At 37.0% G+C, this 22,181-nt stretch overlaps 1 protein-coding gene across 2 annotated transcripts in view; it reads left to right on the forward strand.

The window, feature by feature from the left end:
• Window positions 1–22,181, forward strand: part of ANKS1B (ankyrin repeat and sterile alpha motif domain containing 1B) — a 422,725-nt gene that overhangs the window by 152,591 nt on the left and 247,953 nt on the right. For both annotated transcript variants that reach the window (XM_075058028.1, XM_075058030.1), the window contains exon 12: window positions 9,017–9,197. In XM_075058028.1, coding sequence (XP_074914129.1) covers window positions 9,017–9,197 — 181 coding nt within the window. The remainder of the gene's footprint in view (window positions 1–9,016; window positions 9,198–22,181) is intronic.

Consider the following 22,181-nt stretch of genomic DNA (forward strand, 5'->3'; position numbering starts at 1 on the left):
CTTTTTATAGTTGTTTCTCATTTTGCTTGTTCCTGTAGTCTCTCTGTCCCTCCCACCCTACATCAGTATAATACTGAAATGCCTCCTTCCCTCTAAGCTGTTTTTTATAGTAGGCGGCAAGGAAACAGAAAGGTATTGGAATATTGTTGGAACAAGCTGTCGTGTGATAGCTTATTGAAAATAGCATTTTAAAAGCTGTTTCCATCATGATTTTGCCAACAGATGGACCCAGAACACTGAATGGTGATGTTCTCCTGCTAGTTAGCTCTGAATGGATTCAGCAGATTCCGGGGAGCTATTTTCAAATTTAAATCATACCATTCACTGACTCCCAGTATTCTCATCATTCTGCAGAACAAAAGCTAGCTGTGTGATATATATGGTCAGAACTTTACCACATTTGCTAAAATGTCTCTCATGTGGACCTACATGTGGCATAGTTCCCATGCAGAAAACGACAACAGAAAGGCACGTGTAGGCTAGTGCTTAATGTATGTTGTAAATCTATGCTATGCATGAGAAGTTGGATACACTATAGCATTGAGGTCCCATTATGCTTCTCCTTTCTCCATGTGTTTTATGCACATTCCTTCAGTATTCTTCCTTTTCTTTGTTTTTGTTGCTTACCTAATCACCTCTCCACAAGATCTCAACCCGGGAATTTAGACAAAGAAGTTGTAGATATTTGCAACGTGGTGTTTGCAAACCATTAGTGTTAATTCTGCCTGCATATTTAATTCCTTTATTCCATGCCTGCTGCATTCAATTACATGGCAAGCTCTTTGAAGGTTAACACAATGGGATTCTATTCTTGACTGACCTCTCACCACTCATGTAAAACTAATGAACAGTGTTACACAATGCGTGCAAAATAATTAATGTTCTGTTGTCTGCCAGAGCCTCTTTGCACTTTCCTAGCAAAGCAAACAGATTTTAAACAGATCTAAAACAGGGATCGTATAAATTTCCAAAACAGCTGTCACTCCTTTCCCCTCTTCATATGTCTTGTGCATCCAGCACAGGAAGGTGCCAGGGAAAGGCAGAATGGGAAACTCTTCAGCAGCCAGTTTTGCACTAGGCAGGCTTTGGTAGCTTGGATGAAACTGCCAGGGAAGTCTGGCCTTTCAACTCCCATTGTTATTTTCATTTATAGCCTTACTTATCTTTCCTGGAGGGTTGTGCATATAGCAGTTTACCCGCAGTGAGGAGAAACACTGTGTTTCTGCGTAAGCAGCAGCAGAGGGGACCAAAGATTCCTTCCTCCCGCCAGTCTGGGGAGGGCAGGAGGTGGCAGAGAGTGGAAAAAGAGAAACCTGGAGAGCCGAGTTTGAAGGCGGAGGTGGGGGACATTCCGCCTCCTGCTTTCTTTGGCCTTTTCTTTCTAAGACCGCCTGCCATCTCACATGATGGCAGCGCATCTGCACGCTTCAGCACACGACAGACTTTGAAGACATTTGTATGAATGTGAGGTTTAGTGCAGCACCGTGGGCTCTCCTCTCCCCTATTCCAGATGCTCACACGTACCAAAAACAGCTCGGGGGGGGGGGGGGGGGGGGGGGGGGGATGGATGACCCTGTCGGCTCCCCCTGCTGCGGGGGGTCCCCGAAGAGGAGGGAGGCTGTGATGCTGCACGGCCAGCCCATGGGGTGAAAGGACCACGGCTGGGAAGTGTGAGACAGGAACAATCCCATACACAAAGTGTGAATCCTGAGGGGTCTGGGTCATGGACAGTCAAGGGATTCCTCGGAGTGCACTCAAAACTTGTTTTGTCTTTTTCCTTCTAGTTGTCTCTTAACCTGACCATAATTATTCCCCTTCTTATATTAAAAACATGCCATCACAAACCTGGCTGGGAATTTCTATTTTCCCCCAACCTTCCACTTATTTTTCTGGAAATTTATCCTTTCTTCAGTTAATCATGATGAATTTTGAGGAGAGAAACCTGCAGTTTGTTGTGACCCTACCACTCAACCCTTATGAGATTCCATTGCTCCCTAAAATCCATCTAAAACTCTTTGGATATGCCTCAACTATTCAATTCAGTGTACCATTACTAAAGCTGAAGCCTATTTTAACTGAAATGGTGTCTCTCCCTGGCACGGTGCAGCACTCTGGAGAGATACTCCGATCTCAGCAGCAGTATTAAGTTCAGTGCCCCATTGCCACCCACCTCTAGTGCTTCCAGTCCTGAAGCTAGCACACTTAACAGCAATTCAGGGATCTGTGTGCTCTTTCATCCATGTACCTTAGCTACGGCTTGTACCTGTGATCTCACATTTTGCAAATATGTGTCTCGTTTTCAAATTTTCACAGGGTTACTCTCTGAAAAAGGGGGTTTGTTGAAAAGTTACATATATGCAGATGATAAACAGAATTTAGTTCAGAGTTTGAATCACTTGATATTTTTTTCCAGATATTTTCTGTCCAGACAAGCCTTAGTAAGATTTTAACTCATGAGTTACTAATTAACGAAGATATTGAGGTGCTGCAGCATGTCCAGAGAAGGACAATGAAGCTGTTGAAGGGTCTAGAGAACAGGCCCTGTGAGGAGCGGCTGAGGGAACTGGGGCTGTTTAGCCTGGAGGAAAGGAGGCTTTTGGGAGGAGACCTTGTCGCTCTCTGCAACTGCCTGAAAGGAGGTTGTAGTGAGGTGGGTGCTGGTCTCTTCTATCAAGTAACTAGCGATAGGATGAGAGGAAATGGCCTCAAGTTGCACCAGGGGAGGTTTAGGTTGGATATTAGAAAAAAAATCTTACTGAAAGGCTTGTCAGACATTGGAACAGGCTGCCCAGGGAAGTGGTGGTGTCACCATCCTTGGAGGTGTTCAAAAAATGCGTAGACGTGGCACTTCAGGATATGGTTTAGTAAGCATGGTGGTGTTGGGTTTACGGTTGGACACCATGATTTTAAAGGTCTTTTCCAACCTACATGATTCTATGATTAAGGTTAAAGACACATGCCTCTGTGAAGTATACTAACAGCACATGGGAGTAAAAATGAGATGTGGCTGGAGACCAAGTATGTTAGTGAGTTAACTGAAGGTCTCTGAGAGTTTAAGCTCTCTTTCAAGTTTTAACTTAGTTACGTTAGTACATATGGTAAAATATAACTTACCTTATCAGACCGGAATTTTAGAAAGTAATAGTAAAATTGAGCTTGTTCTACCACACTTCCCGTAGCTGTCAGTCTGGATGAAGCCTCAACAAAATTGGACTGCATGTGATGCTTCACCTATTTTTTGTACTAGCCTCTCAATTTAATAAGACTCTCCTTACATATTTATTTGTTCAGCTCCATTTGAACAAGTAAACTTTATACATAGAGGGAGAAAGAGCACCTTTTTTCCTAAGGCTGTTTCTTTTGCCAGTGCTATTCACTTGTGGGTCATTGGCCAATTCTCATAAAATTGCATTCTGACTTCTCGCCTTTTAAATTCTTTACTAAAAGTAATCCAGAATTTGCATATTCTTTTTTTGTCTAAGATAGGTTTCAATGGCTAACTGTAGGTACAGCTTTTGATGTCTAAATGTGGATTATTTAAAAGTGACTTGGATTTTATCTATCATGAATTAGTATTGTCCCCATTTTATGTGAATAACCTAACTCCCTAAGAGTGTTATTTCAATGATATAAAGAGGGCTTCTGGTAGAAAGACAAAGGAACAGAGAATTTAAGTGTTTCTGACAATGAAATTTCATTATCTCGTTCTTGCTGGCTTTATTGCTAAGATCTGTAATAATCTATTCATTATAATATGTTTTTTTTTTCCTCATGCTGTCTTTACATTAGACATAATTTTTTCTATTTATCTTTTTTAACCTCTTTAAGCAAAGTTACAATTCCATCTATGGTTCATTGTTCCTCTGGCTAAGACATCTAGCAATATAATAGAAGGTAATAGTTTAAACGTTAGAGGAAGAAAGGAATTGTCTCATTTTTCTGCAAGTGGTAGTGGAATCCTGCAGGACATCTGTAGCCTCTGACAGACCTGTCCCACTTGTTTGGGCTACCCAGTGTGCCTTGACTAATGTATAACTATTTTGTGCATGCCCAGTGAGCCTGGTGTGCCTATGTAGATGTACTTAGGCATAGGGAAAGACAGGGACCGTGAGGTTCCACCTCCTCTAGCAGCCTGGACACGAATGGACAGACCAACCATAGGAGATACGTGCTCCAGAGCCTCTCTAGTTGACCTAAATAGTGATAGTAATTTACACTCAAGGAAATTATATCTCATCCTTTTTGCAGTTAGGTGCAGGAATTACTCTGAGTAAAAACAAACAAAAAAAATCATGCTAGAGGCAACTCTGGAAAATCACAGTTCCAGAAACTAAATTTTCAGAACTAATTGTTCCATGAACAGAATTTTCAAGTGGATTAGTGTCACTATTTCCCCACGGTGAAATAACCTGGTTTCCTCCCCTATGTCAACACCCTACTGCAGTACACTTAGTTCTTCCCAAATGAAACGCATCCTTCGTTGCAGAGTACTTCCAGGCTGGAGAAATATTTTGATGTTAAATTGAGAAAGGAATTTTGCCCTACTCTCTCTACTAAATGTGGTGAGGAATATTTGAACGATCCCTTGCATGCTCATAGTGTTACGTGCAAGTCATGGTAGCATTACAGAATTTGCATGCAACTTCCATTCATGGGAGCATTAAGTCCTTGTCTTTTTAATAGAAAGGCAATTCCGTATGTGTATTTTGATGCCTTTCCTGTTTTGCAGTGTTCAGAGTGGTATCTTTCATTGATATATGTTCACTACTGACTTAACAGGAAAATGTTCTGCTTATTAGACCTGATTTGAAAGTTATTTAAATCTTCTTATTGCAAGATCTTTAAAGATTTTTATTGATATATTATTGCTTTTGCACTGATGATAAGGTTTCTCGGCCTGATGTGGTATGCTGGTTTAGGATAGTCTAGGGTTTTCTAGGTTGGATTATGACAATTGAAATAATAGTAACGAAGAAACATTTTAAAGTAAACAAAATCGGTCATTAAAGAGATTTACATATAACAAGTAAATTAAATACACAAAGGTAACGAATAAAGAAAATCTGCCTAAGGACGTATCTGCATGTGGTTTTGTAGCTTGCATACTGGGGTGGAGTTAAGCCGTAAGTATGCTACAATTTCACAGGGGTTATCTAACTGTGTGCACGCCTTCTGAGTAGTATGACAGACATGTATTGACTGACAAAGCTGGCTTTGGTGCAAAGAATGAAGGAAGCATCGTCTCTTTGGGACAGACTTTTGTGTTTGTACAATCTCCACAGCTATAAAACCTTGACCCCTGACTACGTTTCCTGGACGTTATGGTATCCCATATAGTAAATAATCTTAGAGTTATTTAGGACCTATCTCGAAAGATCTTGGTAAATGTAATTTAGAAGTGGCTTTGGCAGATACAATCCGGGAAGCCAAGGTACAAGACTCCAGTAAGTGACTTGATAATTGCTGGCTACATATTCTGCCAGTGAGTCTGGAATTTAACTCCAGATTCTAACAGATGAAGTAAGGTATACAGAGTGTGTCTACATGTGAGGTGGGATTCATTCTGGGACAAAACCACCTATGTTTTTGTCTCTGTATATAAGAATCTCTGTCTGATTTGGATGTCAAATCTCCCATCATGCTCAGGAGAGATGTAGGATTCGGTGCAGGTGCCTAAAAAGAGCCCTCTAATGTCACCTGAGGTGCCATAAAGGTATCTTTGACATGCACATGGAGGCTGTCAGGTATGATATAGGACATACCTGGGGAGACCTGCGTGCTTCTGGATGGCAGCTGGAGGCCAGGTGGGATGTCCCAGGGAATCTCCAGCGATGGTGGGCACCTGTGGTAAGGCAAGTGAACCAATTCCAAGGTGACTGGGGTGAGGCAAGTTGTTCTCTGGACTCTGTTGATTGTATTGACTAGACATCAACTGGCTGTAATGGGAGCTTAGATACCTAGTGTAGATGTAAATAGCTATGCTGTAAATTTAGTTATCTAAATCTGGAACTGAATTTAATCCTAACTGTAGAAAAAACCATTTTTTTACAGTTTTTTTGCAAATTGTACTTTAGAGAGACACAGAGGGATGCAGTCAACACAAACTGGTTTACTGCATCTCTCTTAGCATATATTAATGAACGATTAGCATACTTTAACAACATAACATTTTACAGGAGCCAGCAAAGGTGCAAAAGGCTCCTCTTGCTAGCTGCAAAAGCTCAGATGCTAGATTCCTGTGTAATTATGTAGAAAAATTATTGGCACATACTGACAGACAGACCTTGTTAACTCCAAACAATATAGCGGATGTGTTATGCTGTAGAGCACTAGAGGCTGCGTGAGGTTCTGTACAGAATCCTTAGATTGGAAAGACATATTTGACTGAGATATGTTTGTCTGAATTAATAATAATAATGTCAAAGCCCCAAGTAATATAGGAGGTATTTTGTATCACTCAGGTCAGCAGATGGTTGCATGTTAGCACGAACAAACAGAAAACATGTTTCTAACTTCCATAATCATCTTTGAAAATCCCTCTAGGCTTATTTTATATTATTAACCCGTGTCTCCAGAGCAAATCATAGCTATTTATTGACAAACACATTTTCCGAATATGTGAGCATTTGCAAATGAAACTGATCTTTAAAAACACTTCAGAACAGTTTGGGGTTTTTTTTTGGTTTGTTTCCCCCCTCTCTCTGCCTCTACCAAGACCTTGCAGGTGGTTTTGTGAAACTTTTAAGAGATGATACAGTAGCTACGGTGTAGTGAAAGAGCTGAGCATCCGTAAGTTAGTAAAAGGCCATATGATGCATCAGATGCTGCAATTCTGGCTCCCAGAAAGGGGCACACGGTTGAAGCAGTGGCTGGAGACCTGACCGGACAAAGGCCAGAGCAGTTTTTGAAGATGCTTAGGAAGATGGAGCTGGACCATCCCAGCTGCCTTTTTAGGTAGGTACTGTCTCAGTTCAGGAATAATCAGAGATCCCACACATCATGTTACTTGAAATGTCACCTTTTCAAGTCAGAAGCTGAATTCCTGGAAAACCACAAAGACACCATTGTTTGGGAAAAGGCCAGGAACGTGTTTCTAAATGACCAGAGATCTTTTTCAGTTTTAGAAATAATTAGGTCATTGATGAATTTGTTGTCTACAGAAGTTTAGGTTTAATTAGTACACATGAATATTTTTGGTCTGATCAGAGACTTACTTTGGCTCAGGTCCCAAACAATGACTTTTACCCAGACTGTTTGATGTTGGAGTCTGTCCCTGTTCATTGAACTCTTCCATGAAATTACTAGCCCTAGGAATCAGCCTTTCAAAGCAGACGCTGTTTTTAATTATTAAAGAAAGTAAATCCCCTCAATAGACCATAGATGATTTCCAGATGAATGCCCAAATTTACCCTTTGCAATTTTTCTCAGTTTTAACAGGACACAGTTAATTCACATGGTGCCCAACACAACTTTAACAATCAACATTATGCAAACCTAAGTGTATTCAAGTTTTTGCCTGTCATTCTGCTAAAAAGAGTGAATTTTTGCTGAAACCAGTCTAGTTCTGTATTTGTAACACAAACATTGCAGGGCTCATAACCTAAAAATGAAATAGTCCACAAACAAAACTGAAGTTACTCCGCTGGGATAGATTGTATTTTAACACATAGTTCCAAGTTAGGGATGGTGAATAGCTTCATGGTCTGAGGAAGGTGTTATTGCTCCCAGGGCAATAATTTGGCCTTGACTCTAATAAGTAGCAAATTCCTGACCTTTACAAATATTCTGACCTGTTAAGCCTGACATGCTAAACCAAGAAGAGTTAAAGCACCCTTTACTCTCTTTCTCTATTTACTTTTCCCAGCTTTAGTTATCTAAGGTAGCAGCTCCTGAGATGTTTTTCACTGTTGTGAAATAAATATACAGACAGCTATACACCTGAATGCAGGGCCTCCTCTATTTTGGAGGAGGCGTTTAATGTTTCAGGTCACTGGTCTTGAAGCAGCAAGGAGCATTGTGGCGTTGGGATATTTTGAGTACGGAGCCAGATGAGTGCTGCAGCAGACTGTTTAGCACGACAATGCAAACCATCAGTGGTCTGTGGCTTATAGTCCATGACATGGAGCACTAAGGTTATGTCTATGTTGATAAGTAGTGCAGTGCAATGGGAACAGATGCATGTAGTGAAAAAGTCGTTTCTGCCTTGACGATCACACTATATAGATTTCATGGTTTTTATTTGGGCTAGCTTTAGCGTGGTCCCATGGTCAAAAGGCCATAAGGAGTTGGAGCACGTTTTGTACAATCCTGTAATGTACCTTATGGTGTAGATCCACCCAAAAGGAATGAGTTTCTCGTGCTCTGAAGCTGCTCTGCAATCCAAAGCACAGCCATGAAGTGGAGTCAATGAAGAGTTTCACTTCAAAAGTAAATGTTTGGTACAAACCAGTATCAAGTTTTTCACTATTCCTTGAAAACTCATGAAGATAGTTTGATTTTCATGTATGTTTTTTTAAGCTGACAGTTTTCCCCTAAGCTTTTAGACATTTCAGTCTTTGAATATTTAAAGCAGCCCTTCATAAATTGAATAAACAGCAGAGGGTTGCTTTCGAGTGATGAGTGCTTGGTATTATTTTGTAAATTTCATTATACAGGCATCAGCGGTCTAATTGTTTTGCAAGATGTACCCAGCAATGCAGCTGGTGAAGAGCACCCTTTCTTATCAAAAGATGATTGCAATTATTATATGCAAGGCTGTAAAGCCCTATTTTATTTTGAATTAAATTGATTAGAATGAAGACATGCATTTTTTCTAATGAAGATTAATCCAAATTTTGGAAGGAAATTATCTCTACACACCACAGCTTGTCATATGAAATGATTTTTACCAGTACAACCTTTGAGCCAAATAAAAACAGTAAAAAGAGAGAAACCGTAGGTAAATTTATTAAATGTCAAGTAATGAAAACAATACAAAAAGTCTGTATTTTTCACTCCAAACTTATTTTTCTTGTAGCCCAAGCAGCGCACTTCAATAGTATCTTCTCTGGAATTTCACCGAATGAAACACAGCCACAATTATTTTGACATCAACTCAACCATTGGCTGTACAAGTTTTGTTTCTACTCCTGCAATCAGTCCAGCTAATTATTCCTTTGGATCTCTGGAATACAGTGTTGAAGAGAGAGAACTTCCAGGTATAGAAAAAAAAAGCTTACTTTGCCTATCAACAAAGCTTTATAAAACTATAGGTCTGTGGGTTTAAGCTGGAATTGCTGTTGTCTTTGGTAGTGAAATACATTTATCATAAATACACAAAATCATTCCTGATTTTTTTTTCTGCTGCTCAACAAAAGATTCTTATATTTCATGACCAATATTATTAAAATATACTTTTTCGTGAATGTTCTATTTTGAATAAACCAAACTTTGTTTTACAGAAATGCCTAGAATTTAGGTATTGTAGTTTTTGAAATTATGATGATTCAGGTACACTTCTACTTTCATCATTGTGTGGTCAGTGTACTCTACTGATTTTTTAAATGGAAAAATGTAATTAGAAATTATTATGTAACCATCAGTAAAGATGAGGATGGGGAGATTTCTAAGTAACCTGACATGGTTTCTGCAGTAGTAATGGGACTCATTAAAGCAAAACTTTAGAGTGATAGTGTGTTTGTAACTGTGAAGCTTTTATCTGTATATAGAGGTTTACATAATGAAAATGCTTTAAGAAAGATTAAAATATTTTCTTCTTCATAGATCAAAACTTCAGGACCAAGAAACTGTCAGTAAACCATGCATTTAGTTACTTCTGTCCTTTCAAATTTCATATGCGAGTTGCTTTATCTAGGCTAAACTTGTAGCAGAATAGTATAGTATTTGGGAAAGCTGATACATTGAAACAAATGTCTTTGATAGCTATTTTATGTGAGCTGCAGATGGATTTGTTTCTTTTAAATGGATACTGTATTTAAGGTATAAATAGAAGTAGATTACTATAAAAAATAATGCAAATGTTGAAATTCAGTAGAAACTTATCAATTGGCTTCTGTAGCTGAGGTCTTCATATGAGATGAATCCACTATATTTTGGGTTGGTAGGGTTTGAAAATTCTGAAAACTGTTGCTTTTAAATGATAAAAAAATAATTAGTTTAATAGTTAGATCAAAGCAAAACTATATTGTTAAAGAACTGTCATGAAATAAGTTAAGAGTGAGAAATCTTATCTGTTATAATGAAGGAAGTTAAAATTATCAGAAATTATTCATATTGTTTTTCTTGGACTGGCTGTGTCATTATCTTTGAAACTAAAACCATGTGCTTATATTCATGGATATAGCAAATCTTTTCAAGCCTAACTGAAATAATTAATTTGAATGGTATCTTTTATTCCTAGGTCTGGGGTCATTTGATTCTTTAGCCTTTTGGGTGGTTTTTGTTGTTCTTGTTTCTTCTATTGTAAATTCTCTTCAGTGATTACAATTTTATTCCGGGTACTTTAATGATACTGAATATGTCTTGATGTTTATAAGCAAAAATAAGAAAACGGAAAGAACATTCACTGGAGCTAGATAAGGAACTTCTCCAGATTTCTGCTGTTGCACAGTTCTGGTTAAGTTCTTCATAATATGTGGGTTTCCTTTACTTTTATCTTCTTTGGTTAAATTTACAATGGACTGCACTCAGTAACTTTTAATCATTGCATTTCATTTAGTCTGAAATTGGAACTATAATCTCATGCTTATTAGAACTGTACATTTCTAATTTGTGGATGATTTGATTTATGGATTGAGTGGAAGCTGAATTTCCTCTTGTCTCTGCCTAGAAAGCTAAGAAAAAATAACAAAGGCAAAATGACTGGTTCTGAAGTTCTGGGCGTCTTCTACAGGTTTTTCAAGAGTACAGTTTACCATAAGTAATTCATTAATTTATCATCAGTAAATGAAATAATTATAGTAAAAGTGCAACACCCCCCCCCATGGTTTCTGTCCTAGAATTATTTAAGTAATATATAGGATCACAGATTAGACACAATCTTCGTCTGAATGAAAAAAACGACATTTTATTTTATTCATTAAGATCCTTTCAACTCCTTAATGATAGATGATACACTGTAATTCTACAAGAGACAGGGAGTACTAATGTGTAAAGAGAACAGCAAAATCCAGAAAGAACAGATCAGAATTGTCTCTCTTGGAAGTCTCTGAGGCTTCTGTCTTACCTATATTGTTAAAAGCAGAACCTTGAATACAAATGGTCAGCAAGGAGTAGCGGAAGCAGTGTTCTGCTACGGCTTTTTCTCTACTTTAGCTAGCTGTTGTTTCACTGAAAAGTTCCTTGTTCCTTTTCCAGATCTATAGTGACAATTACAATTCGTTGTATGTCCTGATTATAATCCTCTGAATTGCCAACTTGTTCTGAAAGTTCATGGAAGATCTATACCTTAAAAGAATGTTTAGTTCAATAATAATTGAGGATTTGTGCGCATTTCACTGTTTCCTTCTACCTTATATTCTTGGGCATTTATGTGTCTTTTTTTTAAAAAAGCATCATCAGCAAAAAGCAACAAATTACTTTATCATGCTTATTGACGTCAAGGGTCTTCTGGCTGACCAGAAAGAAACAGTAGACAGAAGGAACCCATTTTCATAGTAACTGCAGCTAGTAGTTTTCTGTTGCCTTCTTTGAAACAATCAAAATGCTTTTTAAAGGATTTCTAAATCAGGAACTGCCATCTAAATAAGGCATTAGTATTTCCCTACTCAATTTCAGTGCTTTTATGTTTTCGTCAGGAAACTTGCAATGATTCATTATCATTCAGATCAGAGTGGAAGATGAATACGACAAAATAATTCCAATTCTAAAATCTTCATCATTTTACCTCTACGTCAATAGTCTGCTACCAAAGAAGAATCAATCTCTTGTAACTTTTGGTGGATTAGAGAAAATTCCTTTTTGTATTTGGGGATCGCAGTTTTTACTCTTGGTGTTTGCTAATTCCCTACATCCCCTGATTTGAAACAGGGATCCTGATTTTCAAGAAGTGTATTTCTATCAAGTAGAAAACCACTGAACTCTACCACAGCACTATATTATCTGACTGACAGCATATGACAACATTTTCTGATTAATTAGCTGGAGAACAGTCCACATGTAATGGTAAGTATGTACTTCAGCTTTGGGATCAGATGGCCTTGTACTATAAACAAAACCATGTACGTTGCCTGCATGGATGGCAGAAGATACCTTAACATCAGGTTGCCTGCAACTAAAATGTAAGGATAAAGATTCTGTTATTTGTTTTGAACTTTAACCGGTAGAAGAACTTACAACAAGTTGATGGAAACTCTTCTCTCACTCCAGTACACATAGGGCAGACTGTGAACGCAGCTTTGGTGCAGCCTATTTTCACAGCTTTATTTGCAGCAAGAACGTTGAATTCACAGAAGTGTTCTCGAATTCAGAGTGAATGATCATACTTCTATAGCATGGCATTTCACCTCACATTGGAGGTCAAACTTTCTATACTAACAGTAAGTCCACTCCATTTCACGAGGAAGTCATTACTGTATGTAACTCTGTCATGGCAAGATGCTAGTCATTTTCTTGATCATCTGAATACTTGTTTAGTAGGGGCTTTGCATGATGACCCAAATGAAAAATGAAAGACCTGATAATCACGCAGTGGTTTCGTTTGTGAGATGTTCCTTGTATAACTTTGACCATAAACGAAGACCGCTGGGTGTGCAAGACCATTCACTCCAGGAGAGGGCACTCTGGGCTTTCAGGGAGATGCCTCTCTAATATCATAGCTCTGTACCTTGTTATAGACATCCCTGAAGTTCTTTTGAAACTGTAAATCTTAAAGATTGAAGGCGGCAAAATTGTGGCCATCTTGGTAACGTCAGCTTGGCACAATCAACACTTGCAGCTGAAATTGTCACTCTGGATTATTTTATTTTTCATTTCTGCTTGATCAGTCAGAATAATTGATCTTTCTCTAACCGATATTATAACTTCATTATGTCTTCTCGTACTGAGTATAATTGGGCTGTGAAATTAAAAAGACAGTTCTGCAGATATGCTTGTTCTGTTTCAGATCAGAAAATAGATCTGTACTCAGATGCATGTATGCAGCAAGAATGTCAGCAGTTGTCTGTAGGTAATATCATGGCAATAGTCCATGAAAATCTTTAAATTTTCAAAAAATTCCATGTACCGTTCGTTGTAAAAGAGCATACAGTTTTTCTCTCATCTTGTTGTGGTACCTAAAGGTATTTACTGAGTTTATCTATTAGTTACAAAATCTGTCTCCACTGTAGGACCTTAATGTAGCTCCTACTCTTTTTACATGTCTTGTTTTCTGACTATGAGTAATGTTATTTCATTCATCTAAGAAGGCCATGTTGTTCCTTAGAACAACCCAGAATGTATAATTCAAGAACTTAGTCTTTAATATGTGGACTATAATTTTTTCTCTTCTACACTGAAAAAGTAATATTTGAGTCACACCTTAGGTTTCTGAAGCATCTTCCGATCTTTCTTTAAAGTAAGTATCTGATCAACTTGTTTTGTCTCACAAGCCCAATTTTTCTGAAGCACAAAGCAGCCCTACACTTAAAGATAAGCTTGCACTTTTATCTTTCTCTTTTGAGAGAATCAAGACATTCAGCATATTACTGTGGCTGTTAGAAAGTATTAGAAATTGTTTCAGAGGTCTGGTCTAAAATTCCTGGCTATGTTGCATTCCTAGACACAGTCAGAATTTATTCTGCTGCAGAAATGTTCCTTTACATGACATTAGCAAAGCTGCTATTTGAAGTAGGTCACGTATTTGTCAACATTACTTTCGTATTCAAATACCTCATTTATTAAGATCTGATATGAAAAGATCAAACTGTGATGTCTATGTAGACTCTTTAAGCCTTGTTTCTTCAATTATAAATTTTTGGAATTACTAGAAGTGAAATGCAAAATGAAAGGTATACAAACAAAAAAGAAAATACCTTTTACTGCTGGAGGGTATTTTTAGGTGTGCTGTATGCCAGTTCATGGTACACTTTCTGTTAACAATACCTTACTAATTACCAAAAGAACACATAGTTTTCCAGTGACAGAGAAAGGGCAAAATATTGGCATGTAATGAAATAAGCATAATCAACAAATGCTGGTAAATAAAGCATTCCCATCTCCTGTATATGGACATCTGCACCTCCAGTGAGGGAACATCTGAAAAAAATGGGATTACAAGCCTGTACCAACATATCATTGATTGGGAACTCTTTTCCAGATGAAATGCCTGAAAAGGTCAAATTGAAGCCCTTTTTTCCCTGGTTTTTAATTTTCTTCATCATCTTCTTGATTACAGTACAACAAAATGTGCCAAGGCATTCTTCAAAGCAGGTTAATTTCGGCCTTTTCTTCTGTGAAGATTACCTCTTTTTTGCCTTTGGTTTATAGCCAAGTTCAACTGAGTGCAATTAGTAAGACATAGTAGAGCTATTCCAGGAAGTGCTACTGGGGATCATACTCGGTACTGTCTCAAACAATTTCTTTTTTGTTCTAATTAAGTTGTCCAGCAGATGTAGCATGTAAGGTCTCCTTATGTTGCCCTTCCTTTTGCTGCTTCTAATTCCAGTCTTTGCACAGTTGGCCAAGGCAAAGATACAGTCTGTCCCACAGGAACAGACTGTAGGGTAGGGTTAATTAATATTATGAACTCCTCTTTGTTAATTATTACTGTCTTTACACCTTCCAGCTTCAAAACAACCTATTTCATGAAGCTCATTGTAATTGTATCTCACTGTTACAAATATGTCAACATGCAGGATATAACGTACAAGGATCTGATAGCAGAAAGCTCAAGTGAGGCGATGCTTGAAAAGCTGTAGATGAAACTGAGTTCTGTCATTCCGTTCAAAAACAATATATCTTTTTGCAAGAAACTGATCTTCTGTACTAGTGCTCTCATGAAACGTTAGATACAATAAGCCCCTAAATCCCATGCCACCTGAACTTAAAAATAATCTTGTTGGAGATATATTTTTCCAACTTAAACTTCATGATAGTGTTACCTAGCTCTTCAGTAATGCCTGTACAGTGTTATCTTTCAGTCTTTTCACAGGCTTAAATGAATTATCTGGACTAAAACCACTTAGAAGGTGTTAATGTGAACCTGCTCTCCAACCATACTGTCTCACATGTCACTAACTATGTGGATATTCCAATTGCGAAATCCATAGTAAATTACCATGAAAATAAAAAAAAATTGAAGCAGGCATATTGGAGGACTAAAACTGCAGATGGGTCTCTAAGCCCTGTTGTCAGATACAGCATTGGATATGTTAATAAACCAAGAAATGACATGAACAGCTAATCTCTTTTCAAATTAAATTCTGAATCATCTGACCACATGTGGATAGGCATGTGTTGAGCAATGTGCTTGCCTATCTTTTATTCAGATGGCTATTCTTCAGAGGATTTGCTCTTTCCCCCCACATTATTTGCTTACTATGAATAAAGCCAATTAGCAATTGTTGACAATACGGGGGGGGGGGGGGGGGAATCCCATGTAATATGTAAAATGCACTTACTAATTTTGAAAGCCTAAATTCTTAAGCCTTAATCTGGCAAGCAGAGAGGTAAGAAATAGAGCAATGCTATGATGATGCTGGAGATGAGAATTACTTAGAGACTGTCCTAAAATTGGGGAAGATTTCCCTCAGGATCCTTAGGAACACTACACGTTACACTACAATCTGCTTCAGGTATTAGCTATTTCTTTGACTCTTTTTTTGCCCCTAAAGTAAGCATAAAGTAATGTATGCATGTTTGTGTACATGTCTATTTGTGCTATTAAAATCTACTACACTTCATTTAGTTGCACGTCCTCTTCTGTGGGAGATGACAGACGTAACAGTGGTTCATCATATCAAAAAATGTTTTCCTGAAGGAACATCAGATTTTAAAGAGCTTCTTTGGAGGAACAGGTTATGAATGCAATTGTTAGAAGCAATACAATTACAATTTTAATTGGATGTATCTGATGTGAATTTTTCCAGTTATAATAACTATCCTGACATTTAAGGTCAAGAGAAAAAGTATTTTCTGTAATGTTTCATTTACAATTCTTAGCCGTTTCTAGGAGCACAATAACTATAGGCAATACTCCTATTTATCTGATTGTCATCTTAGTCAACTTTGTGCTTTGCTGTTTTGGGTTTTTTTGCTGGAAGCAAAATAACTCCTTAACTTGTAGTGGAACCATTTGCAGAGACAGATCATTCTAGTCTTTACGCTATCAGCATGCCTTATATTTTTCCCTTATCTTTCCTTTGCACATTTTGTAAATAAGATTGACCAAGCTCTGGAGGGATGCTCATGAAAACTTCATCAGTCAGAAGAATTGCCATTGCAAGATGAGGGCTAGGAGAAAACAGCACTAGGATGTCTCAGTCTTCAGTTCCTCACTGTACTGTTTGTGGTACAATTTTCTTTCACTCTGTGGATGTATTTAAACTGTTTGTAGCATTATTTAGAGTATTCTATCTTACATTTCAATCTATTATTCTTTTCTTGTTATCATGTCCTCTTATTCATATTTAATAGCTTTTCTGCTTCTTCTCCTTAGCAGAATGTTTGTATCTTTTAGAAGCTTTCTGCTCACCTGCTGTATTTTTGAGCCCTATGTGAGATGATTAGAACTGAAGGAAATGGCAAAAAAGTGCCTGTTTTTTTAAAGAACTTTTAGTCTCCAAGCATACTTAGTGAGCTCCAGTTAAAAAAAAAAATTAAACAAAAATCTCTCTGTATTGCATACCAACCAGTAACGAAGAACTTTTGTTTTCTTTTCTCCTAAGACCATTCTGAAACAAAAGACAATTTTCATTTCTCTTTCTTACTTTCTGTGCATGTAACTCAACTCATCTTTTTCTATTTGCTGTTCCTTGTTATCCAATTGTAATGCTACTAGTATTTGCTGTAATAAATCTCTCTTTTTATGTTGTGCTCTGTAGAAAAAAATGGTTTATATGGGTGGGAAAACAAATCTTCTATAACTTTGGTGAATATCCAACAACTAGGGCAGTCAGTCTCACTCATTAGCTAATTAACTAGGTATTTTATTACCAGCTTTAGTTGAACAATGTAAAAGAAACACATACCAGAATACATTGCAGTTGGTAGTATTCTTGCGGAAAATGGAAGTTTGATGTTATTTAGTGAAAGGAGAAAAGTGAACCCAGATCTCCCCCATTCTGGAATAGCCACCATCATTTTGTCTAAAATGGGGATGACAACCATGAGTTTTTTGATTCTAGCCTCAAAAACCGTTTTTTAGCAGGAACTAGTCAATAAATCTGAAACACTTTCATGAATGACTGAATAAATCTTACTATAAACCAAGATGAAATATTTACATCTGTTTTTTCCTATGTTAGTGAATAACTTCTATACAGTAGCTAGTTTGATAGTTTTTAATTAGATAAGAATTCAAAAAGATACTGGCAAGTTTGAAAATATTTTAAAATATTCCTTGCTCTCAGGAGCATTTCTACGCTTTGGTAGAAATAAATAATTGCATAAATTCAGGATGTAATAAATAATATAAATTGAAACTGTCAAAGGTTTCTTTGAAAATCTATAGAAACACTATATATCATACCTAATTTTGGACTTGGTCATACAAGTTCTGTATATGAGTGTTCATTTTGTATTTCTAGTTGTAATGTAACTCTAACTGTAAAGTTGTATACATTGAAAGGAGTGGGGGTTTTCCATTTTTAATTGTTACATAGTGAGAGATACTATCTTCTCAGAGGTATGCAGAGGATTCACTGAGAGTTTGGACTTATTTAGATGAAGAAGATAGGGGCAGATGGCCAAGTCTAGGGAAGATACAAAGCTGTACTCTGAAAATATGTCAGAACTGTCAGAGACCCAAATGAATAAATTCTCATGAGTTTAACAAAACATAAGGACAGAAAATAAAAAGCATTAGAAAGGCTGGCCTGAGTAAGAGTATAGTTTTATCTAACCTGTATCATCTTTGACAATGACAAAATATGAATGTCTTTGGGAATTACATAATTGCAAAAAAAAAAAAAAAAAGCATACCAACACTTCTTCAGAATGTCGTTACAGCCTTCAACTATTTGCAGCCCAAGGTCCTCCTGGATGTTTCCCGTGTATTACATAACCTTAGCAGATTTTTGTTCTGTGGATTTATCTGTTCTTCATCGAACCCTTGTAAAATTTTTGCACCCACAAGATATTATTGCAAGGAGTTCCATACTTAACTAAATATCTAATCCCCATGAGGGGGTTGCACCTTTTGTTTCCCATCATTTACAAATTCAGAAGGTTGAAAAGTGGGTCCATTGTTTACGTTCTAGAGCTTTCATTTGTGTGACTTGCACGCAGCCGATTGTGACACCAGCTGATGCCAATTTTCTGCATTTCAGCCACACTGTTCATAGAACTCAGATTCTTAATTCCTGATACATAGAATAATTTTCTTTTGGATCATGGCTTTTTTTTTTTCTAGTTATGGATGTTTTTCTTATATCAAGAGAAGCCCTTTGTTAAATCATTTGAAAGAAAAGTCTTATTCCCACTTTTTTTGATGCTTTGTAGAGCTCATTAGTGGCTATTTACTGTTTGTACATTTACAAGAATGAATGTATTGAAGACTTACTCTGTAGTGGCATTATGTATGTATGTTATTTCTTAGTATTCAAGTCATGCTGAAGTACCCTGTTAAGAAAGGACTCTGGGTTGATCTTGTACAGCTCACAAGGAATAATATTACTCATCTCCTAAGGATTTTTTTTTTTTTAAGAATTGATGTCTCCAGATATACCTCATAGGAATGTTAGGATTCTCGATAATCCTCCCTCTCCAGAATCCATATTGGCAACAGTAGAGGCAACACACATCTTGTGTCATCAGATGTTGTGGTTTAACCAGGACATCAGAAAAAATCAAATGTAGACTTCTACATAGTCTTACCAAGGAGTTTGAGTCACACTTCTGATGATCAATAATTTGTAATGCTATCTACAGTCTCTTTTTTAACGTAGCGGGTAGCTTGTAGCTTTGATAATAAGACCTGTGCTTCTGGTATCAGTCAGGTTTTAAGTGGCGTAGAGAAGTATGTCCTTGCACAATAATTTGCAAAATGCTTACTTGTCAAGAAAGAATATCCATGCAAAACCTCAAGCTGTATGTGAAAATCCAAGCACATCCAAAAAGTAAGTTCCTCGTAGCATTTTTAGTACCACTTTGTTTAAAATCTAGTTTAGTTGAATTTAAACTTATTTGAATTCTCTGGGGCCCACTATGCTTGCTTTTTTAAATTTAAATTTAAGTTTTTCTTCAAATATAATGCTCCCTTAGCAGCTTTTAATTTATTAAGCTATCAAGGTGTCAGACATATATATATATATTCATGCTTGAGAGCTGTCTTGTTATGCTTAGCTTGCATGAACTATAATCAGGAGAAAGTTAGATGTAGGTTAATTCAGTTTTAATGTTCACTGGATTCCATAGAATACTATAAACCAATACTATAATTCAATAATAATTCAATATTTCAATAGAAGTAATTCAATATTAATTGAGTAAAAGTTAATTTACTTTTATGTTACTAGTTTTGGTGTTTCCTGTAGCAGGAGAGTGGCTTTGTTGTTGGGGATTTTTGTTTCTGATAAATGGGTTTAAACTAAGAAAAAGCTACATTTACATATGCAACAGTCCTCTAAGAGGCAGTTTAATATTGTTATTACTGAGGCAAAAGGAAAAAAACAGGTATCCTTCAAATAAATCCTGTATATCATACACTTGCTGGATTTTAAAGTATTGTCTTAGAATGTTTAGTGGCACCTTAAAAATCGGGGAAGAACAAATCATGTGTATTTTCTACAAAAAAAAGTCAACAACAGTATAGTGCTCGCATTGAAGCCCATCTTCCCATTTAATTTCAGCCAGAAGGAATACAGATTATGGACTCTGAGATTGCTCCAGGATGTGAACCAAAACACAATAAATGGGAGCTGTCAGGAGGTTTCCCATTCAAACTAAAACACTAACGTAGATGCACCTGTAAGCCTTCAGTATAAACCAGCTCCTATTAATCACAAAAGAATCAGAAGAATGAAAACAGTGAGAAAGGAGACATTCTGAATATTTCAGCTATAGCAAAAGTTCCAATTGGCCCTTTTACCATGTCAGATATCAGAAAGCCTGACTATGAGATACAGGTTTTGTAAAACCAAGTTTATTGTTTTGCTTTTCTTAGATAAATTCCAGGAAAGCTGATTGTTAAACCCATAAATATTCAGTTCTTTGAATAATTTTCTGTTTATTCAAGCAACTAGAATAACCCCACCTGCTTGCTAGCTCACTTGCATCTCTCTGAAAAAGTGAGATGATACTTGTAATTGCCCCCCTCTCCCTCCTCCTGTGGAAGGTATCCTATGCCATCTTCATAGGCAAGGGATAAGTGACACCAAAACAGAAATAAATCAGGTAAAACCATAAAAAAGAAAAATACTGCTAAAAATACAGGTTCAGAGAACAGGGAAGACTGTTTTTTCCTGTATTACCAGGCATTTTTCACAAAGGTAAAAACATACAGTATTCCTCTTGAGCAACACGAACTGCATGGACTATACTACCCCAAGCTTTTTTGTAGCCTAGGAGGTAGTTTAATATTATGACCACAGAATAATAAATATTCATCCAATTTTTTTTTTCATATTGTAAAATGCTATGGTCTGTCCATCTTTGCTTTCCCTTTCTGAGTGACGTACTCCCCTTCAGAGCTTACCATAGTCTGATAATTCCTATAGGCAACCCCCCCCCGATGATGTCATTGAAAGTCAGTGGAACTGACAGCCCATATCTTCCTACATGCTGTGTCTACATGTTGTCAGGGCAAGTTCTCCTTGGACAGTATATCACGTACTTGGAAGTACTCAGAGAATTTAGGCAGGCAGCTACATTTTGGTGGTTTAACAGGCAGCTGGTCCTCACCTGATCTGTTGTATCTTCATGCTTTTACTCTACAGCAAATGTTGAATTTGTCTACTTCACAGTGGAACAGATACTGAGTATACTGTTCCTTACCATCCGCATAGGAATGCTAAGAGTATACGCATGGCCAGTTACTATAAGACCATTGATGCTCAAGTGACGTGTTGCCCGTTATCATGTATCTATACTTCAAAAAAGATGAAGAAATGGAAATATCACTAATCTCAATTAAAGATAAGGTGAGCAGCACTGAAGTACTAAGTGTCTTGCTTAATTTTGAATAAAAATTTTGGAACAGACCTTTTTCAAGTTCCAATCAAGTGTCATAATCAGACTTATGAATATTTCAGGAAATAATCAGGCATGATTATTTCAGGATTTCAGAAAATTCTCAGCTGATATATTCTTTCTCTCAGGAACATTCTTCCACAGTATAGCAGCAATTGAAACGTCACCTATAGCAACAGTAGCCATGGGGAAGTATTTTTTCTCCAGCAGTGAAAGCAAACCATTCTCACAAAATGTAGTACATACAATAATATCAAAGCAAAAATATCTCATGAAGGTGCTTACCTGGAATCATAGTGAAGAATATGCTTTTATTGCATATTTTAGTTTTTTAGATGACATCTCTCTGAGTTTAATGTCATGTATTTTGGTCTAGGCTACTCTGCCTTTTATTACTCCATGGATGATATTGAGTTGCTTTAAATACTTATATCAGCTACCTAAATAATCAGCACAATTACTTTAGAAAGTATCATAGAGTTGTTTCCTTTCTTCACCTTTGGGGATTTAAATAACCACATGTTATTATGTCTTGAACTTCTCTTTATAATTAGATACTATGTTGTGTTTTCCTTATGGGACCTTCATTTCTTTTTATGGGAGCTATATGCACTCTTCTTAGGACTTACAAACCAAGCTTGGTTATTGGATATGCACTTTCCTTCCATTCTGTTCTTTTGCGTCACAACCAGTAAGACCACTCATGGTACTAAACGCCATAGTCATGTACTGATACCGAACTACAATAATTTCAACCGAAGGAAAACCCACCCATCAGTCTGTGTATAATTAAGTTCTGCCTCAACACCACAGACAACAGATCTTGCACGATTAGCATCCTATCTGTAAGCAAATTA

The sequence above is a fragment of the Buteo buteo genome, chromosome 26, assembly GCF_964188355.1.
Source record: "Buteo buteo chromosome 26, bButBut1.hap1.1, whole genome shotgun sequence".
NCBI lineage: Eukaryota > Metazoa > Chordata > Aves > Accipitriformes > Accipitridae > Buteo > Buteo buteo.